Genomic DNA, 27,559 nt, shown 5'->3' with positions numbered 1-27,559 from the left:
TTATTTATTTTGCTGCTGTAGGTATAGCCTACATGGTTTCAACTTTTGTTCTTGTTTTCGCTTATACGTCAATTGTCAGAACAATTCGAAACAGACAAAAGAATTGTGTTTTGGAACAACCGGCTATATCGTCTCTAGCAAACAATCTTACCCGAATGTCGGAATCCACGAACGATGTTCATTTACATGTTCATCATAATAATCCAGAGAGTCAGATACATTTGGAAAGAACTACAAGGACGTTGATAATTATCGCAGCCATCTTTGTTATTGTGCATGCACCATACTTTTGCTTGTGTATAACTGTCAGTTTAGATACAAGTCTCAAAGACAATTTAGAGGGAGTGAAATTGGCAATGTATGAAATTGGTCTCAGACTTTATCTTATAAACAACGTTGTTAATCCAATGGTTTATGGGTTTACAGACTTCCGGTTCCAACGAGCGTGTCGTTCCCTTTACCGTAAAGGGCAGTGTAAAAGACAGATTGGACATGGTCACTAAAGTGAAAGTGTTTATATATAGCGAGAGATAACTTTAAATTAGATTTATATTCGATGGTTATGTTGTTAAATTGCTATGTTATTTATATAAAGCATATTTTTTACGAATAAACGTATTTAATTCAGTAAATCGGTAGGGCGTGACTATATATAATATGTAACATTGATGGGCTATGACACATGGGAGGGTGGGATTGGAGATGAAAAATTGTACTCCATGACTATCACTATTTAATCTTGGAAGGAGGTAGAGTCAGACTGCTCATAACAACTTCTGATGTGGAAGCTAGAGCACCAGTTTACGCTACTCCCATTATTTGCTATTCCAACGAGATGCGGTTAACAGCGGTTTTAGAGAAAGCAATAACTGAATAAAGGCAACAGTAGTATACCGCTGTTCAAACTCATATATCCATGAACAAAAAAACTAAATCGGGGTAACAAACTAAAACCGAGGGCAACGCATTAAATATAAGAGGTGAACAACGACACAACACTAAAATGTAACACACACAGAAACGGACCAAGCATCAGACAAAATCCCACGAGAATAACAAATATAACATCAAAACCAAATACATGTTTTTTGGATAGACAAGTACCGTGACACGTCTTATTGCAATGTGAATTTACACTAAAAAAAAGAGAAAACAAACGACGCAACGTTAAAATGTAACACAAAGAGAAACGAACAATAATATAACAATGGCCATATTCCTGACTTGGTACAGGACATTTTTAAAGGAAAAAATGGTGGGTTGAACCTGGTTTTGTGTCATGCAAAACCTCGCACTTAAATTGCAATGTTACATATAACATTGAAATGACAACATAATATTACAGGACTACAATACAAATAAATTGGAGATCGTATTAGACAAAGAAAAACATGATTAATAGATAACAAAAAGCATCAGGTTTAAACACACTCCTCTAAAAATAACCAACCATAACTTGAAGATTAAAGGAAAATTTACCATTCATGTTAAAATTTTCAATTGTCGTAACCGCAAACACGTCCTCTAGATCTTTTCTCCTATCAAAGTGACCTACGCAAAGATTTATAAACGCGTTTACATGAGCATCATGACGGGTGCTAGGATATGCTTATACTTCCAGAGAACCTTTGTGTTAGGATTGGTTTTGCCAAGTCTTCTGTCTTCTAAGTTGTGTTTGGTATAAACTGTTGTTTATCTTTTTAGTAGTTTACCTTTTTTCACAATGGCGTGGTCGGTTTGTTTTCAACTTATGAGTTTGAATGACCATTTGGTATATTTGCCTCTCTTTAACACGTGATATATAAAGTTGCGAACCAATTTTTTTTCGTGTTACGCTCAGATATAAAACTGAAACGATGTTTATAAAAATTGCTAGCCTAGTGACAATTAAAATCATGAGCAACAAACATTATACATATAATTGTAATGGGACTTTTATAAAAAAAAATATAAAAAGGTCATAAAGCTGTACATTTTTATAATTTTATTTCAAAGGCGTTTTCATACAAAATATAAAAAATATATCAATGACAATATTACTGTACATACAATTTGAATAAATAAATATTGATTTGCCTGAAATGTTTAATTTTTTTAATAAGTGAGATTCGCTAAAAAAATACTTACAATGATAATAGTTTTGTTTTTTATTTATGCAATGAAGTGAAACAGTATTTTAAACATTAAACACAAGACAGCACCATTGGTTTAATAGCATTCTCTGAACTAAAAACCTACTCTTGATCTATATACAATTTACAATGTATGCTAATTGGAAGATATAATGGCAGAGCTCGTATAAATAATTTGAAATCCATGAAATGTCTATGATATAAAGTTATTTAAATCGATATGTGAAAGTTGCCATTAAAAGTTTCCTTCTGATCTGTCTTTATGACGTCATTAATTTTTTTTCGGTGATATTGTTGATACCTAAAATGGAATAAAAAGATGCAATCTCAATTAGACAGAACTCTGGAATGCTATTTACTATTGAATATTTGCATTCAATTGTCTCGAATGATATATTTAGTTTAGAAATATGGATTTAATTAGAAAATAATCATTAAATAACATAAGATTCTAATTGCATTTGTACATATAATATAAATACACTTTCCTTAAGATCATTTTCCAATATCGATAAATCGATCGTTTCACTGTAAAGAAATATCGATTTGTTATTCTCTCTTATGATATTGGTATATCTGCTGTGCTGTATCAAAATCGGCCTGTTTGTGGTATCCTGTGGTTATCTATTTTCAAATCTTACCAGGCCAAGATATTTAAAAATCCTCCTGGACCATATAACCTCTTGGAGATTAAATGGGGAATACCATTTTTTTCTTTATTCTGCAAACAAGCGGTTTTTTTTTTTGTCTCGATCTCGTGCTTGAAGTCTTTTTCAACTGCGTTTATTTGTTGTTATGTTAACTTGTTAACTCATGTTTTAGGGGAGTGTTGGCGCACCCACAAACATGTTTAAGCCTGCCACATTTGTATGTGCATGTCCCAAGTCAGGAGACTGTAATTGAATATCGTTTGTTGCTGTCACCATATTGGTTTTTCATTTATTGTTTTGTACAGACATCATGCCATTCGTGTTATCGTATGAATTGTTTCACATTTGCCGCATTTTATAGCTTGCTATGCGGCATCGAATTTGCTCATTTTTGAATACCGTACGGTGACCCGTAATGCTGATGTCCACTTATTATTGGTCACTGGTGAAGATATGTTTCATTGGCAATACTACAGCTTTTTCTTATTCTTTTATATTTATAAATTTAGTATATTGTTTAATACATAAACTTAACATTGACACACGAAATCTTTAAAATATGAATCCACAACAAAATCTACAATCTTGATTATTTATATATTTCCAATTATTATAGATTAGGAGTTTATATGGCCTTCTTAAGTAGACAAACACTAATCATTGAGTCACCATATTCAAAGTGTAAGTACTACCTTGTATATGACTCTTAAAAGGTCATTAGGTACGCAACACTAATAAACTCTCCTTGTATCTGTTAAAGTAGTTATTACAATGACTATTTACATCCCATATATAGACTGGAAGGTTAAACACTGTCACTTCTTCATTTCTGTTTATTTACATCTTATAGCGTGAAATGATCACAGGGATATTGAGTCATCTGTTTTGGTTTTCTATGGGTGTTTTTTGTGATAATTGACTATTCGGATCAATTCTGTCCCAAATAGTATTAGCAATTGATTTGCTTGCTGACCATTATCAATTTCAATAAAACATTAAATTAGGAAAACATGTACATGTATATATTTGAATATATAACTGGTCATTTTTTGGACTTGGTCAATCAATTTTAAGGGATTTTCGCTTGTAAGGTTGTCAACGTCTCCGTAGAATATTTAAAGCATATAGCTTTCTATATTTTGCAGTAAAAATAGTTTGCCCTGCAAAATAATATTTCTAAATTTATAGATTGATTGATACAAGTTTTGATATTCTTGTTATTTCTAATAACGATAAAAAATGCCTGGACATAAAACATTTCCGAAGATTTGGTGATAAACAGTCATCACATTTTGCGCGCAAGGAGAAAAACATTTGCGCGACTTAAACCCATAGATCTGCCAGCATTTTAATATTTTCAGTATAATTTATGCAACCTACTGTTAATTCGTATAATATATTTTATACTGAACGGATTCAATTTAATTTGTTGGTGTCATTTGGACAATAAGTCATGTTCATGATAGAACTAGACCATCGCTAACAAAAAAAGGAGAAACAGTAATACAAGGACCAATGAACATTCTTCCCGAGTAATGTCTGGAATTACTGCTATATAAATCCATCTTACGAATACCCTTGGCAATTACGTATCCGTTAGTTAATGTCATAGATTTTATTTACTTGTATATTACTATGTTTATATCCGCAAAAGTTTAATACACATCCGCGCATAAGCAATGCGCCATATGCCTATGATACAACACTTCCACGACGCAAGACAAATGATCTCTCAAGTAAGTAACCAAAAGACATCGAAAGATCAGCATACAGACTTTGACAATAGACAGTTGAATAAAATGTCAAGTGGGTCCTTAGTGGCCGAGTGGTCTAAGTATTTACTACTGTAATCAGTAGCCAGTCAACATACAATGTTGTAAGTTCGAACCCCGCTCGTGCGGGTGCACTCGACTTCAGTCTTAATTGACTTGGATTGTCAGTTTTACTGTTGAAGGTCGGTGTTTGTCTCTGGGCACTCCGGCTTCCCTCGCCAATAAAAACTGGTCGTCACGAAAAAGCCCAAAAGCGGTTCTTAAAAGTGGCGTAAAAACACAGAAAATCACTTGATTGAGATTATGTCAAGTTATCAATCGTGTCAAACTAAACAGGAAGTGATTGAATAAAAAAGGAAACCCAATTTTCTAAAAGAACCCCCTAAAAAAGATGGAAACCAATTTTTTTAAAATAACCCCCTAAAAAGATCTTGCCTATAGATACCTCGATTTTAAGACCACTAAACGAACAGGTAAATAGCCTACAATTCAACCCTTTCAACATATCTTTATTAAAGCTTACCGACTGTCTCTATCATTGTAAAATCAGGAAAACAGTTAGTATTGAGATGATGAATCCGGGTCCAGCTTCTACAAGATAACAAAACTTTTTAATAAACTATAAAGGATACATCTTTACAAAAATATCATATCGTTCTTTTTATTAACTTAAATGGGGTATAAAGGACACACTTTAACATAAAGATCGTATCGGTCTTGTTATAAACAAAAAGGCTTTGCGAAAAGATTTTATTGTTCTTTTTATAAAATAAAATGGGGAAACCCTGACAGACAATAGGAAGGAAGTATTTGATATATATGAATAAAACAATAACACGATATGATGCTGAACAAATTATTGCTGTCAAGTATATACATGTACGGCAATTGAAATATTGTCGTTAAAGTTACAAGCCTTGAACTGTTCATAGAAGAACGCTAATTATTTTACATGTACATTTTACATCCTATATGCTATTATCATTTATACTAAATAACACTTACTGATATATGCTGCAGAACCTGAAAAAATCAATGAAAGAATGTTTTAATTTATATGAAAGACGGTTTAGTAGCTATTTCACAAGCACAAGACAGTTTTTCTACACTTTTAAATGACAGCGGGCATATACATGTATATTGAGACTTTTTGTATAGTAAAATTGGGCAGAATCAATTTGCGCCAATTGCAGTTTTGAAAAGGTATTAATTGCGCCACTCTCTTTTATTTTGATGGTATTAATTGCGCCAACAAATGAAATGAAATTGCGCCACATTTACCTGTTAATATTTTTCACCTATATCATACCTGTACATGCTTAACCTATATCATACATGTTCATATACAATATATGTATGTTGTCGAAAAATATAAAATTTATTTATATGAGTTTTAGGGTTAGACTTTCATTGATAATTTATGAAACAGGAGCCGAATTGTACGGGCGATTTCTTTTTGCGCCAGAAAGTAACTCATTTGCGCCACAACTTAATTGCGCCAATGTGCCCGTGTAAATTCGGTAGTTTTAGTTTATGTGACTGAAGTTTAGAACAACAACAAAAGCAATGTGCTTATTTTGCACTTTTTTTGTCTTGTTCGTGTAGATATAATGATTCTTTATCTCGAGACGAAATATGTTTCAGAATGGAATTGAAAAAGATTGGTTGTTTCCTTAAAAATTATGGGACCGAGGTAATGTGGAAAAAGGGGAGGGGTGTATCCTTTAAATCCTCGTTGATAAAGAGTCTCGATTGCATAATATGAGATCACTAAAAGAAAAAAGACGGTGAAATAAACAAATCAAACTATTTTAAAACAAGTTGATAACAGGAAAACGGGGACAGCCTTAGATCACATTGGCCTATTTTATGTGATTAGATTCTTCCATAATGACAAATATGTGAATTTCTAAGAAGATTAGTCTTTTTATGCGTCAATCTGTATGATTTCTCATCAGAAGTTTGGACGGTTGTCACTTGTGGAGCAGGATCTACTTGGTAGATCATCCCCGGTCTTCAGTGGGGTTCGTGTTGCTCAGTATTTAGTTCTTTGTGTTGTGTTTTGTATACCTTTTGCGTATAGTTCTAGTGGTTTTTTTTTCTTTTTTCACAAGAGTTGTTACTTCATTTTCATCTTATGAGATTGAATGTACGTTTGGTATTTTTTTTTTTTTTTTTTTTTTTCAATTCTTTTCTACAGACTGTATTTCAAGTATCAGACTTTGACCTATTTAAACTTACTTGTTCCAGTATATTGACAAACATGCCCGATATCCCAGAAAACTCTAGCACAATCATCAGCAATCCATTTAGAATCTTCTGTTAAATCTAACCTTGCACATCCTCTTTGACCAGTTTGAACAGGCGAAAGAGAATTTGAATCAAAATTTAAGAATTCTGCTGAATTACCTATAATAAAAACAATTCAAAATTACCTATCCTAGAATACTGTTTTCCCCTATGTTCTATTTTTAGCCATGGCGGCCATCTTGGTTGGTTGGCTGGGTCACCGCACACTTTTTTTAAACTAGATACCCCACAAAAGGTATCCCGATTATATATTATTAAGAGCAATGGACTAATATGCATAAAACCACAATCGTAGTACTAAGTTATCGTAGATTATGCAGGAAAATCCCTCCGTTCCAAACAAATCTTAACTCAAGTAGCTTCATAGATATAGGAAGATGTTGTATGAGTACCAATGAGACAACTCTCCATCCAAGTCACAATTTATAAAAGTAAATCATTATATGTCAAGGTCATGCATACCGACCCTTATACCTTATACATACCTAAAGAAGTTGTAGTATACGTTGAGTTTTCTCTTTTAATTCCAATCCAATAACTAGAGCTTTCTGCGATATCTGAAACTAGGTTTGCATGCTTGGAAATTGCAATTTGAGTAGCATTGTCTCGTATAACAGCTAAAAAGCCTTCCTTCTGAGCACAGCTATTGTTAGCTTGACTATAACTTAAAGCAGTGTTTGAAAAGAAATAGCAGTTTCCGTCGTAATTTAAAATTAATTCCTGTTCAGTCGTTAAGCCCGCAGGGCAACCGTCTGAAAAAAAAGAGAATATTGTTTTCAATAAACGCATATCAAATTAGCAAATACATGAGAAATAATTTTTCTTGTGCACTTTCGGCATACTTACTAAAACGGTGTCATTTCCACTTATTTTTTTCTGAACCGGGCTCACACGAAGGCCTGTGCACAAAATAAGTTATCTAGAATCGATGACTTTGTATGAAAACTATGAATTAGGTCTATTGATAAATATCTGGAAAAAGGAAAAAAGATGTTCTAAGGTTTTTATTAATATTTATATATAAAGTTGTGAGTCAAATGGGACTTCAAATACAAGTTGTGACCATAGCGAGTACAAGTTCTAATCCTAGCGAATAAAAGTTCTGAACTTAATTAGTACAAGTTCTTACCATGCATAGAGAGTTCTGTGTTTACCATAGCAAAAACAAGTTATGACCATAGATAGAACACCTTATGACCTTTCCACGTACAAGTAATGACCTTAACGGGTATCAGCTATGACCATATCGAGAACGCGAAATGACCGTAACGAGTACAAGTAACGACTATACATTTTCGTGTTGTTTATTCTTTGGTTTTCTATGTTGTGTCATGTGTACTATTGTTTGTCTGTTTATCTTTTTCATTTGTAGTCATGGCGTTGTCAGTTTGTTTTAGATTTTCGTGTTTGACTGTCCCTTTGGTATCTTTCGTCCCTCTTTTGTAGCAAAGACATGTTATGACCATAGGGATAACAAGTTATGGCCATATCGAGTATATATATTTTACCGTAGTGAGTACAAGGTATGACCATAGCCAGTACCAGTGCGATTTCAAGTTGCGGCCATAACGAGTACAGATTATGACTATAACGAGTAAAAGAGGGACGAAAGACACCAGAGGGAATAGTCAAACTCATAGATTGAAAATTAGTTGACAACGCCATAGTTAAATATAAAAAGACAAACAAAAGTTATGAATGTAGCGAGAACTAGGTATGACCATAGTGAGAACAAGGATGACAATTTATTAGTCATAACCTATCGTACTTAATTAACATCAATCGGAAGTCTTTCAAGATAGATTAAAACAAAACTAGAAGGAGATATTAAGAGATTAATACTTTAAACGTCCTTTGTGGTCATAAAACTTTGTAATCATTTAAAGGGCATCTTAATAGTTACAGTTATGAAGATTCAAATGTATGATTGCGTTGTTTTTGATCAAACATAAATAAAGCAGAATTTGAATCTAACAATTCGAATAGTAGCCATTTATTTTCTTCTTTTAAATAAAACCATAGCTGATATAGTATTGTAATTCACAATCATTTGGGTCCATAAAATTGCAACTTTTGGCCCTTAGTTAGAGTTGGGTGGCTCAGGTGAGTAACATGTTCATTTATTAATCGTGAAAAGTTTAACACAATAAAATTCACCGAAAAGCAACATTTTGCCCATACATTCATTCTTAAACAGGTGAAACAATGTTAAACATAAACATTATCTTAAAATCTAATATTTAATCAAATTAACCTAGAAAAATCGTTATTAAACCGTTACGTGTGCTAGTCGTTCTATTTATATGTATATCGGGTCAAATGACTATCGACAGTCTTCGTAGGTCATCTAGATTGTTCATTAGATGATGGCATCTAGGCTTAACATATTCCCTGAATGCTGATGCGATTTCAAGGATTGTTTTTATCATATTTCCTATGAAACTTTTGTAATTCTGCTCGATATTTTAGTAGGTTTAATATATGAGTCAATTCGGGGATAATGAATGTGACATTACATTGTACCTCCTTTGGTATATTATATATTTTTTAACACTTGAATATAAATTAATTGCATTAAAGCTGTTAACAATGACCTTACCACTACAGCTTTAACTGTAAGGTACCCTGAAATTGTTAGTATCTATAAAACAGGGTTTGATATAGATAAATAATTACATTAGATGTATGTTTCATTATAATACGTTATTCTGATTGGCTAACAGCACATCACATGTTATTCCGTAAACAATTGCATGAGACAATTACATTTATCATGCATGATGACACGAGGTCCCACAATAAAGTGCACAGGTGAATTAAATAAAACTGGATAAAAATCGTGTTTTCATGATCCTAGCAAAAAAATGTAATTATAAGTATTGAATGCTTCTTTTTGTAACTTTATATGGTTGTAAAAGCGTTGACCGTGCGTACATTTTTAGAATGAAGCGCAAATTGTACTTCGGTCAACGCTTTTAAACCCCAACAAATTTACAAAAAGAAGCATTCAATTCTTAAGTATATTTTTTTTATACATACTAGAATTGTATAATTCAATACAATGTTCAATGATAATAATTATAATACACTGATCTGAAATTAATTATTATATACTTTTTTTACAATTAAATACAATGTTCAATAATAATATAACTCACTTATTATATTATTTTGTATCATATAACCTTATTACTTGATATTTACTGTGCACAAAATTCTCAGTTTCTAACAACCAAACATGATGTTGGAAAGGAAAATACTCATTAACCTTGGATCGATGGCTTTTTTCTATGAACACGGAATCATTATCGTGTTATATAAATGATAAAGTAAAAAGTAAGTGAAATGTTAAGAAATAAGATCACAAGCCTTTGTTAAAGTTTCCTTCCCCAACATCACATAACAAAGACTTTATTTGGCCTTTTTAACTTTTTTTGGATTCGAGCGTCACTGATGAGTCTTTTGTATACGAAACGCGCGTCTGGCATATATAAAATGTACAAAATTTAGTCCTGATATCTATGATGAGTTTATTTGACATACAAGAATTATATTTTGTTAATCTTCTCCACCTTTTATGCCCCACCTACGATGGTCAGTGCGTCCGTTCGTTCGTTTGTACGTCTATTCGTTCGTCCATCTGTCCCGCTTTATGTTAAAGTTTTTGGTCAAAGTAGTTTTTGATGAAGTTGAAGTTCGAACAACTTGAAACTTAGTACACCTGTTTACTTTGATATGATCTTTCTAATTTTAATGCCAAATAAGTTTTTTTTGTATCCTAATTTCACGGTCCATTGAACATAGAAAAAGATAGTGCGAGTAGTGCATCCGTGTACTATGGACACATCCTTGTTTTTATTATTATTTTAATAAACAAACTTTTCTTTCGGTCAGGAGACACTTTATGAATAACATGAGTCAAAGTCGGAAGTATGATAAAAGTAATTTTCATCTCACTTAAAATTACAAATTGTGTTAATATGTTCAAGGTTAGTTATTGTACTTTATTGATAAAAAAAAAAGATGGGATAAAACAATCTGATCAACTTTTAAACAGGAATGTCTATGCCTTTGTTGTCGTTATCGTGTCATTGACATACTTGACAACATTTCTATTTTATATAAAGGATAAAGGAGAGGAGAGAGAAAAAACCTGATGCACCCCGGATGCTTGATAAGTTCATACATTTCCCAACAATTTTCCTCGAAATACAGGGGCAGAATATGTAATATAGGAAACAGAAACAACAGGTGCAGGTTACAAATGACAATATATCCAGCGACTGATCGATAATATAAGACAAATGTGCGTCCCTCCTCCTATAGGTATGAAAGGTATTCATATGTGCATCAATTTAGGTACTTTTGCAGTATTTCTTTAAAATGAATGTTTTATAAGCCGTCAATTAATTTTTGTCATAATTTATTCCGAACAGAAACATTATATGCTCTGTCAAATTTTAGCTAAAAATATTTTTTTAAGTAAGTTATTCAAATTTAGATCATTCATTAAAGTGAAATGGGCAGCATAACTATTATTACATAGTGCGAGTGCACTTGACTCCAATCTTAGTTGACTATGATTGTCAGTTTTCTTATTTAAGGTCGGTGGTATTCTTCGGGCACTCCGTCTTTTTCTGTAGTCACTTTAAACTCAATGTTTACATTTTCATGTTGTAAAGAGCAAATAATCCTTTCCGCAAACAAACAATGATTTTACATGTTTTATCAAACAGTGCAATGGTTCTAGCTTATTTTTAAGAAAACTTAAATCACAACATACAAATAATGATGCTACATAGGTTGTTTCAATTTTAATTTTAATGTTCTTGTTTGTTACTAGAATCCCCGGATTCACTCCGAGCAAGAAAAAAGTTCCATGTTTTTTCAAGGTTAATTTGGATCATCCGATTTCCTCCAAACAAACTATAGGAAAGATGTTACATATGCTGTGTCCAATCTTATTAGCTGTTGTTTAAGTCTATTATTCTCTTCTTTGTAAACTTAGACCGTTGGTTTTACCGTTTGAATGGTTTTACACTAGTAATTTTGGGGCCCTTTATAGCTTGTTGTTCGGTGTGAGTCAAGGCTCCGTGTTGAAGACCGTACTTTAACCTATAATGGTTTAATTTTTAAATTGTTATTTGGATGGAGAGTTGTCTCATTGGCACTCACACCACATCTTCCTATATCTACCTAAACATGCCATCATGTGTTATTTCTTCGCGTATTCAAAGGATCATTTTTTCCATGAGAAAAAGAAAGTCGAGTTGCTTTACTCTTATCGTACAAATAAAGTAGTAAGCATCGTGCGACAATCACTGAATAATATGCTCCTGACTTGATACAGGCATATAAAGAATATGGCGGGTTGGTGAGTGTTTACGCGCTAAACACTCCCCCTAAATGGGGAAGTGGTTACACCCTTTAAAATATATTTATATTTGTTCGCTGGTTAATCACGAGCAAATAAGTCCACAAAACAAAACACTGAAAACCAAAACTAAAGTAATCCTTAACAAAACATAGTTGTTTAAGCATGGTTAGTAATTGCATGAACTTTTTCTTCTAATCTTTTGCGCTTTTTTAGTTTTTAACTGTACGTTTAGTTTTCCTTTTATCTCACACTATTGTTTTTTTATTTTAATGAAAAATCTTTACAAAGTAAGACATTTTTGTACAACCCGTAGTTTGAACAAAGCCTCGCGACCCATCACTTATATTTTTCAGTTTCAATTACATTTTGGCAATTTTTTTTAAATATAGTGATTTACATTTATACCCCTTTAAACATTTAAACACATCATACTTACTTTGTGAAAATACTATCTGAACAGCAAGAAATAGAACGTATCCTGACAAATATTTACTAGCGCAATGCATTTTACTTTCGTAGTGTTCGATCGTTGTATAGTGAATGATCCCGGTATTAAATTGTCACACTTACTGTATGATAGGCCATGTCCGGTTGTCTCATTATTTATTCATCATTTTCATGTGTAATAACGTCATTCGAAGTGGGAAGAGTATAATTATTATTATATACAAATATGCACATTTGAACATATTGATAATCTGCACAAGGATTATAAAAAGGATTTGGTCAAAAAACACAGAGGATGATGACCAGCTTATAGTTTATTTGTTATTTTGAAGTAATTATTAACATTAATCTAGCTATGTTGTTAGATTTTTTTCTACTTAACACTTCTGGATTGTCAAAAATTGCATAACTAACTGAAATAATTTATTTAACTTGGACAATGCGTATTGCTAGCAATGAAACTAGTTGGTGAAAGCTGTTTCCATCATATGAATAAAATACCCGAGACCCGGGTAACAAACGATCGCACAATTAAACAGCTTTGTTTATTTAATTTATCATATTGAATATTCTGTTACCATTGTCATGCAAAATTATTGATCATCTTTATGTTGCTAGTCTGAGTTACATCTCAAAATGTGTTCCTCGCTGAGCTATGTATTTTGTCAACCAATAGAAAACTGTACATGAAGAATAGTAAATCGGATATCCTCATAACAATGGCGGTAAATATGGCAACTCTTAGAAGTGAGTGTTACGCAGCTATTTTTGCATAGGTACTACTTTCTGTACTAAAAAATTGTAGTACTGGAAATTTACTTTTAATATTCAGTACCATTTTGTTACTTTAAAATTATTGTTATATTTAGTTACCTGTATTTTACAGTACTTAATTTGTACATGAAATTTAGGTACTACAGATTTTTGGTTACTACCGTTACATTTTCAGCATTTTGAAAGTTTTTTTCAAACATGGAATATTGTATTATTTCTGTGCCAAAATATTTAGTACAAATCAAGTACTGTAAAATACAAGTACCTAAATATTACAATAAATACAGAAATAGTACTAAATATTAAAAGTAAATTTCCAGTACTACATATTTTTAGTACAGAAATAGTACCTATGCAAAAGTAGCTGTGTATATTTAAAACAGTAGAGGCATGTATGGAATTTCCATTTGTACTTACCATTTTTGTACAATATTTCAATCACTCTTTCCTAGTCAATATGAAGGGTGTCATGTGCTGACCAGAATATACTACCACTACTAGAAGTGTCTGAGTGTGTAAATTAATATCGACTTAAAAGTTAGGCGAAAATGCGAAATTGATATTAAAACTTTAAATTCAGACGGAACAATGACATGGCAAACCAAGTCCAAACACGACCAAACGTCAAACTATAAAACAGAAAACTATAGAACGGAGCAACATGAACCTAGAAAACAAGAATAATCGCGGTGACCCCGGAAGGGTAACTGGTCTATTGATGCCATTACACATCAAAACATGACTGTCCTGAGCATGTAGTTTTAAACTATAGCTTCGTTGGTTTTCTGCATTCAAAACAAACAATGATTTTACATGCACACCACTTTAGTTTGTTGCGTACACCACCGTTTACAGAAAATTGTATTCTTTTTTAATATAAAATTTATCTGTGTGACCAACATACTGAATGTAATGCGGTTCCTTACATCTACAATCGGTTCATGTTATGCTAGGAAATGTACGTTTTACTGTAATCTCACGTTAATGTAACCAAATAGAAAAAGAAGAACTTCATTCTGTAACTTGGTGGGTCCCTGCGAGGCCATTAAACTAAAAAAGAATGTGGTATTAATACGTTGAACTTATTTTTACTTGTACTTATGTTTTTTTCACCTATATAAAAGACAATTCTTAATATTGATCTATGAATGAAAACAAAATTTTTAAGATATTGATGTAAAAAGAAATCTGTATAAATGTGGTTATAAAAGAAATTGTTCTGGAGATTTTCAAATGTATTGGTGCTTTCGGGTACTACTTTAGTCTGCAAACCATTCCGAAATGAACTTCCGAAGAAAAAATTGCACGAACTCCTGTTAATTGTGTGATTGGCTTATAATAGACTTGTGATAGAATATATACTGCAAAGATACTGAACTTAGAGGAAAATCAATTCGGAAAGTCCATAATCACATGGCAAAATCAGATAACAAAACGTATCAAAAACGAATGGACAAGAACTGTCATATTCCTGACTGGCTAGGAAATGTATACTGCAAAAAGCAATATTTTGTTTTTTGTGTACATTCTTAACGATGTTTTTTTTTAATTTTCATTATTTTTTTTATGTTTTATCCGTTAACATTCCGCTTATTTATCTAATATGCGTGGATACGTTTTTCAAATTGACCAACCTCTATCGATTAAAACATTTATAATCACGTTTAATAAATTATCCAGGGCTGCGTTCAATATCATAGCCGATACATAGGGCTACGTAGATTTATGACTATTGAACGAGTAGCTAGCCTAGCTGCTATCAATATCCATGCAGCAGCTGCTAGGCTAGTTATACTTTCAAGAAAGATAAATCTGCGTTGCCCTATTTAGTCGCGTTGATATTGAACGCAATCCTTACCAATATACTTAGCTAATTCAGTACCAATAAGAAGTGATTGGGACATTCAAAAACAAGGATTGCTTTGTTGATACATAGACTGATATAGACAGTATTCTAGTACGTATTTGTATTTAGATATTACCTGGCATATCTCTATCATTTTCATTGCTCGTGATATTAGTTCCATTGCATATAACCGCAATAAGTCCAATAATAATTATAACTATAGAAATAGTTGTAATCAAAATACATCGAAATTTTGTTCCTTTCGTGGGATTTCTGAAAGTATGGTTCTTTTTCTGTAGCTGTGCATACAAATTTCCTTGATCTGGTTGCTGAGAGCTTTCATAAATTTCTTCGCTGAAAATTGGGTTCTTCACATTGTTCCCATTGCAGAGGTTCTTAAACAATGTAAACAGCACCAGTTAATGACATGCTAGTTCCGACATTACAGAAATCCCTAGGACGTAATATAGGACATACTATATTAATCGACAAACGAAATAAGATACCAGTCCAAGGGTTCATTCCACCTATGCCAATAATTAGAAATTAACTTATAAAATTGTATGAAAAAATGTGTCATAGGTTGAATAATTTGTTACAGATTAAGTGTTCTTAAACATAAATTTATTAGGGGCTAATCAATTTACAACAAGTTTAAAACTAGCGTTTAACTTTAAGTATACTCAATATACAATTCTTATACAATTACAGTGGCAGATCCAGGAATTTTCATAGCGGGGGCCCACTGACTGATCTAAGAGGGGGCCCGCTCAAGTCACGCTTCAGTGATTCCCGATATAAGCAACCATTTTTTTCCAAAAAAGGGGGGGTGGTCCCCCTGCCCCCTAAATCCGCCTCTGAATTAAGTACTAGCAAAAATTTAGGTAATATTGTGAGTTATGATCTCTATTTCATAATGGAATTAGTATAAATTTAATAAATTGAAATAATGAGAAAAAAAGAAATTTTATAATTTTATTAAAGAAACATTATCTATTCATATTACATATCTAATACATCTATTAGTGTCATTCTCAGGAATAATATCAAAATATATGATAACAAGAATGTGTCGATAGTACTCGGATGCCCCAATTGCGCTATCATTTTCTATACTCAGTGAACCGGATCAGAACTCTTAGACTAATTTGGCTATAAAATAAGAAAGATCATGAATCATTATAAGGAACATATATACTATTTTTTGTTTATCTGATGAGTTAAGCCGTTTTCAACTGATTTTTATAGTTCGTTCTTATGTTGTACTGTTATACCACTGTCCCAGTTTAGGGGAGGGTTGGAATCCCGCTAACATGTTTAACACCGCCACATTATTTATGTATGTGCCTGTTCCAAGTCAGGAGCCTGTAATTCAGTGGTTGTCGTTTGTTTATGTGTTACATATTTGTTTTTCGTTCATTTTTTTTACATAAATCAGGCCGTTAGTTTTCTCGTTTGAATTGATTTACATTGTCTTATCGGGGCCTTTTATAGATGACTATGCGGTATGGGGTTCGCTCATTGTTGAAGGCTGTACGGTGACCTATAGTTGTTAATGTCTGTGTCATTTTGGTCTTTTGTGGAAAGTTGTCTCATTGGCAATCATACCACATCTTCTTTTTTATAAGTCATTGGACTTCAACTTCATCAAAAACTACATCGATCAACAAAACTTTTACCTATAGCGGGATAGACTGACGAACGGATGGATGAATGAACGATCGATAATAAACGCGGCCCTACCAATCAAAAACAATTTTTTTTACGACCAGATTATTAAAAAGAACAAATCTTAAAAGTGCATAATTGAGCTGCGTCGGATAGAAATCGATCTCATGTCAGTGCACGTATACATGTATATTGATTGATTGTACATTCAATTATGAAATAAAAAATATAATGTTGGTCTGTTTTAAGGGGTTCTGATAGGGCCATGGTCAATCCTATGTAATTTGATCTGAGATTAAGCGTCAATCTGTATGTTTTTCTATTTGCAGTTTGGAAATTTGTCACTTGTGGAGCAGGATGTACTTCCTCTTTTGGATCACCTAAGATCACCCCATTTTTAAATGGTGTTGTTGTTGCGCGCGCAGTCTTTCTAAAGTTGTGTTTTGTATACTGTTTGTGTTTTGGTCTTTTTCAGTATTGCATTAGCGTTGTTACTTTATTTTCATCTTACAAAATCGAATGTCCTTTAATACAGACTGTATCTTAATAAATTATCGTATGCTTTCTTTTCTGAAATATTGTTCTGTATAGATATTTTTTTTTTTAAACATTTGCAAAGAATAACAAATTTGCGCCTAAAAAGCAAAACTTTATTTTAATTACTCCTATTTTCAAGTATTAGGCTTTGGCCTATTTAAACTTACTTGTTCCAGTATATTGACAAATATGCCCGATATCCCAGAAAACTCTAGCACAATCATCAGCAATCCATTTAGAATCTTCTGTTAAATCTAACCTTGCACATCCTCTTTGACCAGTTTGAACAGGCGAAAGAGAATTTGAATCAAAATTTAAGAATTTTGCTGAGTCACCTACAATAAAAACAATTCAAAATAATCTAACCTACAATAATGGGTTGAGTTCAATATCATAGCAGCTATCAATATTTATCAAACAACTAGTATATACATTTGTAGCTACACGTGCAATAGTCAAAATCTACGTAGCCGCTACGATATTGAACGCAGCCCTGGTATCATCATAAAAAGGTATCCCGATTATATATTTTATTATTATGAAGAGCACTGGGCTGCGTTCAATATCATAGCGGCTACGTGGTGCTATGTAGATTTGTGTCTACTGAACGAGTAGCTATTAGAGCAGCTATCAATATCTATATAGCAGCTAAGCTAGCTATATGTTTAATAGTCATAAATATACGTATCCCTATGTAGCCGCTACGGTATTGCATGCAGCCCAGGTTGAGTTCAACATCGTAGCAGCCACGTATCGGCTAATTAGCTGCTATCAATATATATGTAGCAGCTAGTTTATAGCTACACGTTTAATAGTCAAAATCTACGTATCCCTATGTAGCGGCTACGATATTGAACGCAGTCCAGGACTGATATGCAGAAAACTACAATCGTAGTACTAAGTTATCGTAAAATATGTAGGGAAATCCATCCGTTCGAAACAAATCCACAATCATACCTAGAGAAGTTGTAGTATACGTTGAGTTTTCCCTTTTAATTCCAATCCAATAATTGGAGGTTTCTGCTATATCTGAAACTAGGTCTGCATGTTTGGAAAGTGCAATTTGAGTTGCATTGTCTCGTATAACAGCTAGAAATCCTTCTTTCTGAGCACAGCTATTATTAGCTTGACTATAACTTAAGGCAGTGTTTGAAAAGAAATAGCAGTTTCCATCGTAATTCAAAATTAATTCCTGTTCAGTCGTTAATCCCGCAGGGCAACCGTCTGAAAAAAATAAGAATATTGTTTTCCATAAACGCTTATCAAATTAGCAAATACATGAAAACAAATACACTTCTGGTGCACTTTCGGCATACTTACTAAAATGGTATCATTTCCCCTTTTAAAAAAATGGAATACGGCTCATAAGGGAGATAGTACACAAAATAGATTATTTTGATTTCGATCAATGTGTATGAACACTATAAGTTAGCCTGACCTATTGATAGATTTCCGGAAATAGTAAAAAAAGAGTGTGTTATTGTTTTTATTTCAGAAGTTTTGCATTAAAAGGTGCTTCAAATACAAGTTATCATGATCATAGCGAATACAAGTTTTGACCATAGCGAGTACAATTTTTGAAAATAGCGATTACAAATTATGACCATTGCGAGTTCAACTTTTTACCATAGCGAAAATAGGTCATGACCACAAGACATAACCGTAGCTAGTACAATTAATGACCATAGCGAGTACAAGTTATGGCCATAGTTAGAACAGATATTACTATGGTGAGAATGAGTTACAGTATGGCTATATCGAGTACAAGTAACGCCCATGGTGAGTGCATGTTATAGCCTAGGGAAAACAAGTCATGGCCATAACGAGTATATTACCGTAGTGAGTACAAGTTATGACCATAGTGAGTACATGTTATGACCATAGGGAAAACAACTTATGGCTATAGCGAGTATAGTTATTACTGTAGTGAGTACAAGTTATGACCATACCAAGTACCAGTGCAATTTCAAGTTGCGGCCATAACTATGATTGCTTTGTTGATTGCTTTGTTGATACATAGACTGATATAGACAGTATTCTAGTACGTATTTATATTAAGATATAACCTGTCATATCTCTAACATTTGTATTGCTCGTGATATGAGTTCCATAGTATATAACCGCAATAAGTCCAATAATAATTCATTGGTGAATTGTTACGATAGAAAATAGGGGTTCCGATGGGAATTCCTCTCTCGCCTTCTCGCACAGATATCAGGATGTTTGAAATTATCAATGAGATTTTAAACAAGTTTACGATGAGAGACAAAATCATGCACTTATCAGTGTACCATGATGATGCGTTTTTGATTTTCAAAGGAACTAAAGCAGAATTAACTGAATTCTTTGACATATCGAATAGCATACATTCTCTCCTTAATTTTACTTTTGACATTAACGAGAGTCACATTACATTTTTAGATGTGACCGTTTTTAAAGAAGAGAAATTTAAGAAAGAGAGGACTTTAGATTTTCAAATATACAGAAAACCCACAGAAAATTATCAATATTTGCATCGAAGTTCATCGAACCCCAAATCAGTTTTCAAGGGCTTGGTTATTGGCGAAACTGTTAGAATAATTAGATGCACCAGTGATGAGTCAAAAATTAAGGCCGAAATTAATTTCTTAAAACAGAAATTAATAGAAAGAGGTTATGAAAGCAAAGAATTGAATAACTGGATAGCGAAGACAACAACAATTAAAAGATCAGAAGCTTTAAAATATAAACAACGCTCCAATAGCAAAACTGCTCTCTTGGTATTTTGTACAAAATCGAACCGAATGTTCAAATAATTGAAGAGTAATTATAAAGCATTGGAATATAATCGAAAGACATGCAACCGCTAAGAGTCTTTGTGAGAGACCCATCATGACTGCATACAAAAAACACAAAAATTTAGAAGAATACCTGACATCTGCTCAACTGAAAGAAGAGAAATAACTCTTTATAATAACTCTTTATAATAACTCTTTATAATAATAAAGTTATAACAAATGTACTAGTATAACATCATTTCAGATATGTATATAAGACCACCTAGTTTCCGACTACTTATACCTCACTGTGTAATAACAATTGATTACTTTATTTCTACATATAGGAAGAACAATAAAACCTATTATTATGACATAAAATAAAAATAATGTTGCTCTATTTTGTGGGGTTCTGATATCGCCTCAAATAGTTACAGACTTTGCAAAGAGACTTTTTTTCAAAAACAATAAGTTAACACGTGTATTGATATTCATTTACAAAAGGTCGATTTCTATTCGACGAAGCCCAAATTTTCATTTTTTATTTTTATGTTGATCACAAATTGTTTTTTAGTCGCAAGTTATTATTTCAATTATTATACATTTAATTACTGATTAGAGGTACCTGGTTGTTTTTATTTATTTTTGAATAAAGTTGAACGAGTTATCCTTTGTGTCTGATAGACTTAAGGCAATTCTTTCTTCCGTCAACATCATATTGGACTCTGGTGAACAGCTTTGAGAAAAACAAAATTTGAGACGAAACGTGTGTATTTAGAAGAAAATATATGCCATTTATATCTTTGAATTTTAGAATACTGTTAATGAATGGCAATAATTTATTTTGATTTTATTGAACCATAAAACTAATTTTTGACTCTTCAGATTGAATAATCCGCGAAGTGGATTATGTAAAATGTGAAGAGTCAAAAATTAGTTTTATGGTTCAATAAGATCAAAATAAATTATTGCCATTCATTATAAATAAATTTCTATAAAAAATAAGGCAAAAAGAACTTTTTATATTATTTACATTAACAATAACAACGTACACACATGTTGGCGTATGAATACACAACGTCAGAGTAGGCGTGTCGCCATCAAAATTGACAACATTGAAAATAAAACTAATAATTTTAACCAATCAGAAGACAGTAAATACACCAAATTTATTTATTTTGAATTATAACACACCTGTTGTCTACAAATGCGGATAATTTAGAAACAAAAATCTCGAAGTACCACAGGGTCAAATATTTAGGACAGTAAGGATTCCTTGTGCACTGTTGTAAAGATTACAATAACACAATCTTGTTTTTATCATATAGCTACGATCCATACTTAACTCACAATCCTTTAATTAATAAAATTCAATGATCTAATAATTAAATTGATTTATTGCTTTAAAAATACATTTACTTGTTTATTGTGTTTCAAATGAACGTGAGTCCATTATTTACGTTTTGCCATTTAAATAATTACAACCATATATTTAAACATACGAAAGAATATGCTTTGAAGCGCCTCGTGGACTTGTGTCATATATAAGCACGTGCTCCCGCTAAATTTTCATTCAACAAGATTGCACAACCCGCCATCCCTCCCTTTAACAAACAAAATTGCTGATGTTTTTAGTTTATTTTTCAGATTACATGGTGAACAAGTCCAAATGTCTTGAATGTTCCTATTAGATTGTCATGTATCATCAAAAGTGTCAGACGTTTCAATATTCATCGGCAGATCCAATGAAACCTGAATATTCAAGGAATTTGCAGGAATAATAAAAAAGTGTCTATCGTCATGGCATTCCGTTCAATATTGAAAATGCGTTTGATGTCATCATCAACATGATTCAACTGGCAGTGATTTATTCAAATATCGTTCATTTAGCTGTTATGGATCTGTCCAGCAGGTCAAAATTGTTATGCATTTACTGTTGGTTTCCTTTCAGTGACCAATTGTCATCAAGTTTTAACTTGTTGGCCAGTTTGTTGATGTTGGTTATTTGTTGGTTTATATAGTTGAATATTGTTGAATAAATGCCATGACAAATAAGCAGCCAAATTTAAAATTTCTATTTTTTGTTTGTCGTTTATATTACTCTTGCGAAAGAATGAAACAAAACAAATCTGCAGTTGTATATTCATGGCGCACATTGAATATGCAATAAACTTGTCGATATTACAACGAGTAAGAACTTTGAATATTTTTTTGTCGGTAATAGCATTGATTTTATTTTGGCTATCAAATTACGAAAACTTATTGTCCTTCATCTTCTCGACAATGGAGTGAGTTCATACTTGTATCAGACTGGTTACACTAAAACTTGTTGATATATAAACCAGGAAGAGCACGATTTATCTAGTGTTGTAGATTCCCTTAAACTAGTTACTAGCTTTCAGTAACTGCGAGTACTTTTCACGAATTTGACTACACTTTTTGGACCTTTATGATAATAGCTCTTCATCTTTTATATAAGCTTTGGATTTCAAATATTTTGGCCACGAGCATCACTGAAGAGACATGTTTTGTCGAAATGCGCATCTGGTGCAACAAAATTGGTACCGTTGATTTTATTACTACCACTGGGTCGATGCCTCTGCTGGTGGACTATTAGTCCCCGAGGGTATCACCAGCCCAGTAGCCAGTACTTCGGTACTGGCATGAAAATACGGGTTTTTTGTGTTATTTAAATTTGCTGTTACAAAATATTATAAATTATTATAAATTAAGGAATGTATCTCCCTCATGCAAAGCTCTGATTCCTTTCACGAATTTGACTATACTTTTTGGACCTTTAGGATTATAGCTCTTCATCTTTTATATAAGCTTTGGATTTCAAATATTTTGGCCACGAGCATCACTGAAGAGACATGTTTTGTCGAAATGCGCATCTGGTGCAACAAAATTGGTACTGTTGATTTTATTACATCGTTTCTTTAATTGTGTATTTGCTTTCAAGTAAGTTTTTTATTCGCATCGTACAAATCTAGTGAATCAAGACATGTCTAACTGGTTTATTTTACAGTTTGTACTAAAAGATGTTGTATAACACCAAAGTGCCTTATTTGTTTATTTCATTTTAAAAATTTCCAGGTTTCCTGTTGTCGCAGATTGCATGATACAATCCGTCACCCCCCTCAAAATCTAGATATTGAGATCATGATTTAATTAGTATTTTAAACTATTTTCCCATACGCAATAACAGGGAAGATAATCTAAATGATTTGATGATCGTCTTTTTGATTTAATCAGTATTTTATACTATTTTCCCATACTCAATAACAGGGAAGCTAATCTAAATGATTTGTTGATCGTCTTTTTGATTTAATCAGTATTTTATACTATTTTCCCATACTCAATAACAGGGAAGCTAATCTAAATGATTTGTTGATCGTCTTTTTGATTTAATCAGTATTTTATACTATTTTCCCATACGCAATAACAGGGAAGATAATCTAAATGATTTGATGATCGTCTTTTTGATTTAATCAGTATTTTATACTATTTTCCCATACTCAATAACAGGGAAGATAATCTAAATGATTTGATGATCGTCTTTTTGATTTAATCAGTATTTTATACTATTTTCCCATACGTAATAACAGGGAAGATAATCTAAATGATTTGATGATCGTCTTTTTGATTTAATCAGTATTTTATACTATTTTCCCATACTCAATAACAGGGAAGCTAATCTAAATGATTTGTTGATCGTCTTTTTGATTTAATCCGTATTTTATACTATTTTCCCATACTCAATAACAAGGAAGCTAATCTAAATGATTTGTTGATCGTCTTTTTGATTTAATCCGTATTTTATACTATTTTCCCATACTCAATAACAGGGTTGCTAATCTAAATGATTTGTTGATCGTCTTTTTGATTTAAGGTGGTACATAACACTACAGGGAGATAACTCTACAAAATCAGCTTAACGTTTTAATTACGTTGTGTTTGTAAATGGAATATTAAGCTTCTCAAAGATCAAAATTCGTGGTTGTCAAATTGCTATATAACCAGTATAATTTTTCTGACAAAACGGTTGGTTAAAAATTTTTAAATTTTTTATATTTTTGTTAAAGTGTCAAAATAAATACTTAGTTAAAAATTTTATGAAATTAAACGAGCCAAATTAATTTTAGTCCAGGTGTTGGTTACGACCTTAATCCGTATTTTATACTATTTTCCCATACTCAATAACAGGGAAGATAATCTAAATGATTTGTTGATCGTCTTTTTGATTTAATCCGTATTTTATACTATTTTCCCATACTCAATAACAGGGAAGATAATCTAAATGATTTGGTGATCGTCTTCTTCACCGAAGAATCTGCCATATATAAGACAATTATCAAAACTCCGAAACCTACGGCATAATTTAATAAAGATGATACAATGGATAAGTGTTGGTTAAAAGGTAAAAACGCACATATCCATTGTGTCTTTTATTTATTAAAAATATTGTTATGATGTCAGTTCATAATTAAAATTAAAATCTAATATTGCAAAACGCTAATACCTCTAATTAAGTGTACACATGTTGATGATTAAATCATTAAATTTGCTGTTATTGTGAATACAAAATGTAAATATACATCTGGAAAAAAGTATTTCAACACTTCCATTGAAAACTATGTAAAATGACATTATGTAGAATAGTATAATTTGGGTTCTGCTTAATACTATTGATCAGTTTATGGTTTAAAATTGAATTTATGGTATGTACTTACTTTTCATCTAATATTAATGATGCATGGTTATGACATATCAACTGTAATGAAATAAATTTTCCCGCTTTTCAGGACATATTTTTCCAAAACATTGGTTCTGCAACAAATATAGATTTTATGGAGTATAAAACTCATTCAGAACTTTTGTAATGTAATTTTTTAACACAAATTCAACAGGTCAAAAGTATTTGGTAAATCCAAATTATACGCATTCTACAATCATGTCATTTTACACCTTTTTTCCAGGTGTATATAATAAACAAACCAATATATTCGTTCAATTCATTAAGTATACAATACAACTGCTCGAGTTATTAGTTCCATAGTACACAGCTATAACTAATCCAATGAAAACAACGGAAGTAGTTGTAATCAAAATAAATCGAAATTTCCATCCTTCTATGGCATTTTTGAAAGTATTTCGGTGAAATTCAGCGTATAAATGTTCTTGATCTGGTTTTTGAGTGCTTTCATAAATCCCTTCGCTGAAAACTGGGTTAACATTTGTTCCCATTGCAGATGTTATAAAATAATGTTAATTAATCAGCCCTCGGAACCCGTGATTACATGCTAGTTGTGACACTGCAGAAATAGTACCACGTTAATATTACATATTTATATAAATGAAAACGTGATGCGGAAGGAAGAATATAATTAAAAATTACAATTCACATATGATTGTGTAGTTGTTGATTTTTCATCCAATATTTGAAGTTCAGAGGGAAAATAAAAAATCAAAAAGTAGCTTGTTATACATTCCACCTAATTTTATCTGCTAGATACTGCTAGATAAATATTAAACAAAATCATCAATTTAGGAACACATTGTCATATTAATTATAGATAAAGGCCCAAACTAATATATAACTGCTTCTTTTTTAATATATATATCGGAAGGAAAGTCACAAAAGAGAGACGAAAGATACCAGAGGGGCAGTCAAACTCGAGCTCATAAATCGAAAATGGCTAAAAATGGAAAAGACAAACACAAACACAAACAACATGACACAACAAAAAAATAAGCAACACGAAACCCACCGAACAATAGGGGTGATATCAGGTACTCTGGAAGCGTAAGCAGATCCTGCTCACCATTTTGTACCCGTCGTGTTGCTCATATTGCACAAATCGTCCGGGACAAAGTCTTTAGTGACATAACTATACAAACAATTCTTTTGTTATCTTCCTTAACTAAAACCCTTCAGATTGCTTCCTATACAGTAATTGATACATTAAAAAGTAAAAATAACAAAACCACCGCACTCCTAGGAAAATCCAAAAAGAAAGTCCGTATTCAAAGGGCAAAATCAAAAGTTCAAACACATCAAACGTATGGATAACGTACCTATCCAAAGTGATTAGGACACTTACTATAAACAGTTTGATTTTGTTGATACATAGACAGATAAGGTGATTTTTCAATACGTTCTTACCTTTAGTAGTAACTTTAGTAGTACCTTTAGTAGTACCTTTAGTAGTACCTTTAGTAGTACCTTCAGTAGAACCTTTAGTAGTACCTTTAGTAGTACCTTCAGTAGTACCTTTAGTAGTACCTTTAGTAGTACCTTTAGTAGTACCTTTAGTAGTACCTTCAGTAGTACCTTTAGTAGTACCTTTAGTAGTACCCTTAGTAGTACTTTCAGTAGTACCTTTAGTAGTACCTTTAGAAGTACCTTTAGTAGTATCTTTAGTAGTACCTTTAGTAGTACCTTCAGTAGTATCTTTAGTATTACCTTTAGTAGTATCTTTAGTAGTACCTTTAGTAGTACCTTCAGTAGTATCTTTAGTATTACCTTTAATAGTATCTTTAGTAGTACCTTTAGTAGTATCTTTAGTAGTACCTTCAGTAGTACCTTTAGTAGTACCTTTAGTAGTACCTTTAGAAGTACCTTTAGTAGTACCTTTAGTAGTACCTTTAGTAGTACCTTCAGTAGTATCTTTAGTATTACCTTTAGTAGTATCTTTAGTAGTACCTTTAGTAGTACCTTCAGTAGTATCTTTAGTATTACCTTTAGTAGTATCTTTAGTAGTACCTTTAGTAGAATCTTTAGTAGTACCTTCAGTAGTACCTTTAGTAGTACCTTTAGTAGTACCTTTAGAAGTACCTTTAGTAGTACCTTTAGTAGTACCTTTAGTAGTGCCTTCAGTAGTATCTTTAGTATTACCTTTAGTAGTATCTTTAGTAGTACCTTTAGTAGTACCTTCAGTAGTATCTTTAGTATTACCTTTAGTAGTACCTTTAGTAGTACCTTCAGTAGTATCTGTCGTCTGCACAACCTTTCCACTGCTAAGGTTTTTAGTTCCATAGTACACACCCACTACTAATCCAATACTAACTACAGACGTAATCAAAATACATCGAAATTTCCATCCTTCAATGACATTTTTGAAAGTATTTCGGTGATTTTGAGGATACAAATGTTCTTGGTCTGGTCGTTGAGAGATTTCAAATTTTAAAATACCTCCGCCAAAAACTGGGTTGATATGCGTTCCCATTTCATAGATTTAGAACGAATTTAAATTAAACAGCACCAATTGATGACATGCTAGCTCTGAC

At 32.2% G+C, this 27,559-nt stretch overlaps 1 protein-coding gene across 7 annotated transcripts; it reads right to left on the bottom strand.

The window, feature by feature from the left end:
- Positions 1 to 1,969: 1,969 nt before the first annotated feature.
- On the bottom strand, positions 1,970 to 27,559 carry LOC134693876 (killer cell lectin-like receptor subfamily F member 1). Of its 7 annotated transcripts, none has more exons than XM_063554813.1 (7): positions 27,252 to 27,557; positions 27,168 to 27,203; positions 18,471 to 18,737; positions 17,681 to 17,848; positions 5,560 to 5,577; positions 5,078 to 5,145; positions 1,970 to 2,433 (listed from the first exon to the last, which is right to left on the bottom strand). In XM_063554813.1, the coding sequence occupies exons 1-6, from the start codon at positions 27,496 to 27,498 to the stop codon at positions 5,090 to 5,092; spliced, it is 792 nt and encodes a 263-aa protein (XP_063410883.1). In that variant the 5' UTR covers positions 27,499 to 27,557; the 3' UTR covers positions 1,970 to 2,433; positions 5,078 to 5,089. The 7 variants fall into 7 exon arrangements, with proteins under 7 accessions (XP_063410883.1, XP_063410884.1, XP_063410882.1 ...); XM_063554814.1 differs by lacking the exon at positions 27,168 to 27,203 and adding an exon at positions 26,820 to 26,843; XM_063554812.1 differs by lacking the exon at positions 27,168 to 27,203 and adding an exon at positions 26,736 to 26,771.

This window comes from Mytilus trossulus, chromosome 12 (genome assembly GCF_036588685.1).
Source record: "Mytilus trossulus isolate FHL-02 chromosome 12, PNRI_Mtr1.1.1.hap1, whole genome shotgun sequence".
Lineage (NCBI taxonomy): Eukaryota > Metazoa > Mollusca > Bivalvia > Mytilida > Mytilidae > Mytilus > Mytilus trossulus.
Note: the sequence above shows the minus strand (reverse complement) of the source record. Positions and strands in the feature narration are given on the sequence as shown.

Excerpts from the sequence above, each read along its gene's own strand:
- LOC134693876 (XM_063554813.1), bottom strand. The coding sequence starts at position 27,498 with ATGGGAACGCATATCAACCCAGTTTTTGGCGGAGGTATTTTAAAATTT. Across the intron at positions 18,738-27,167 it reads TACTAAAGATACTACTAAAG|ACGGTTGCCCTGCGGGATTA; the intron begins GTAATACTAAAG and ends TATTTTTTTCAG. Across the intron at positions 17,849-18,470 it reads GTATACTACAACTTCTCTAG|GTGACTCAGCAAAATTCTTA; the intron begins GTATGATTGTGG and ends TTTTTATTGTAG.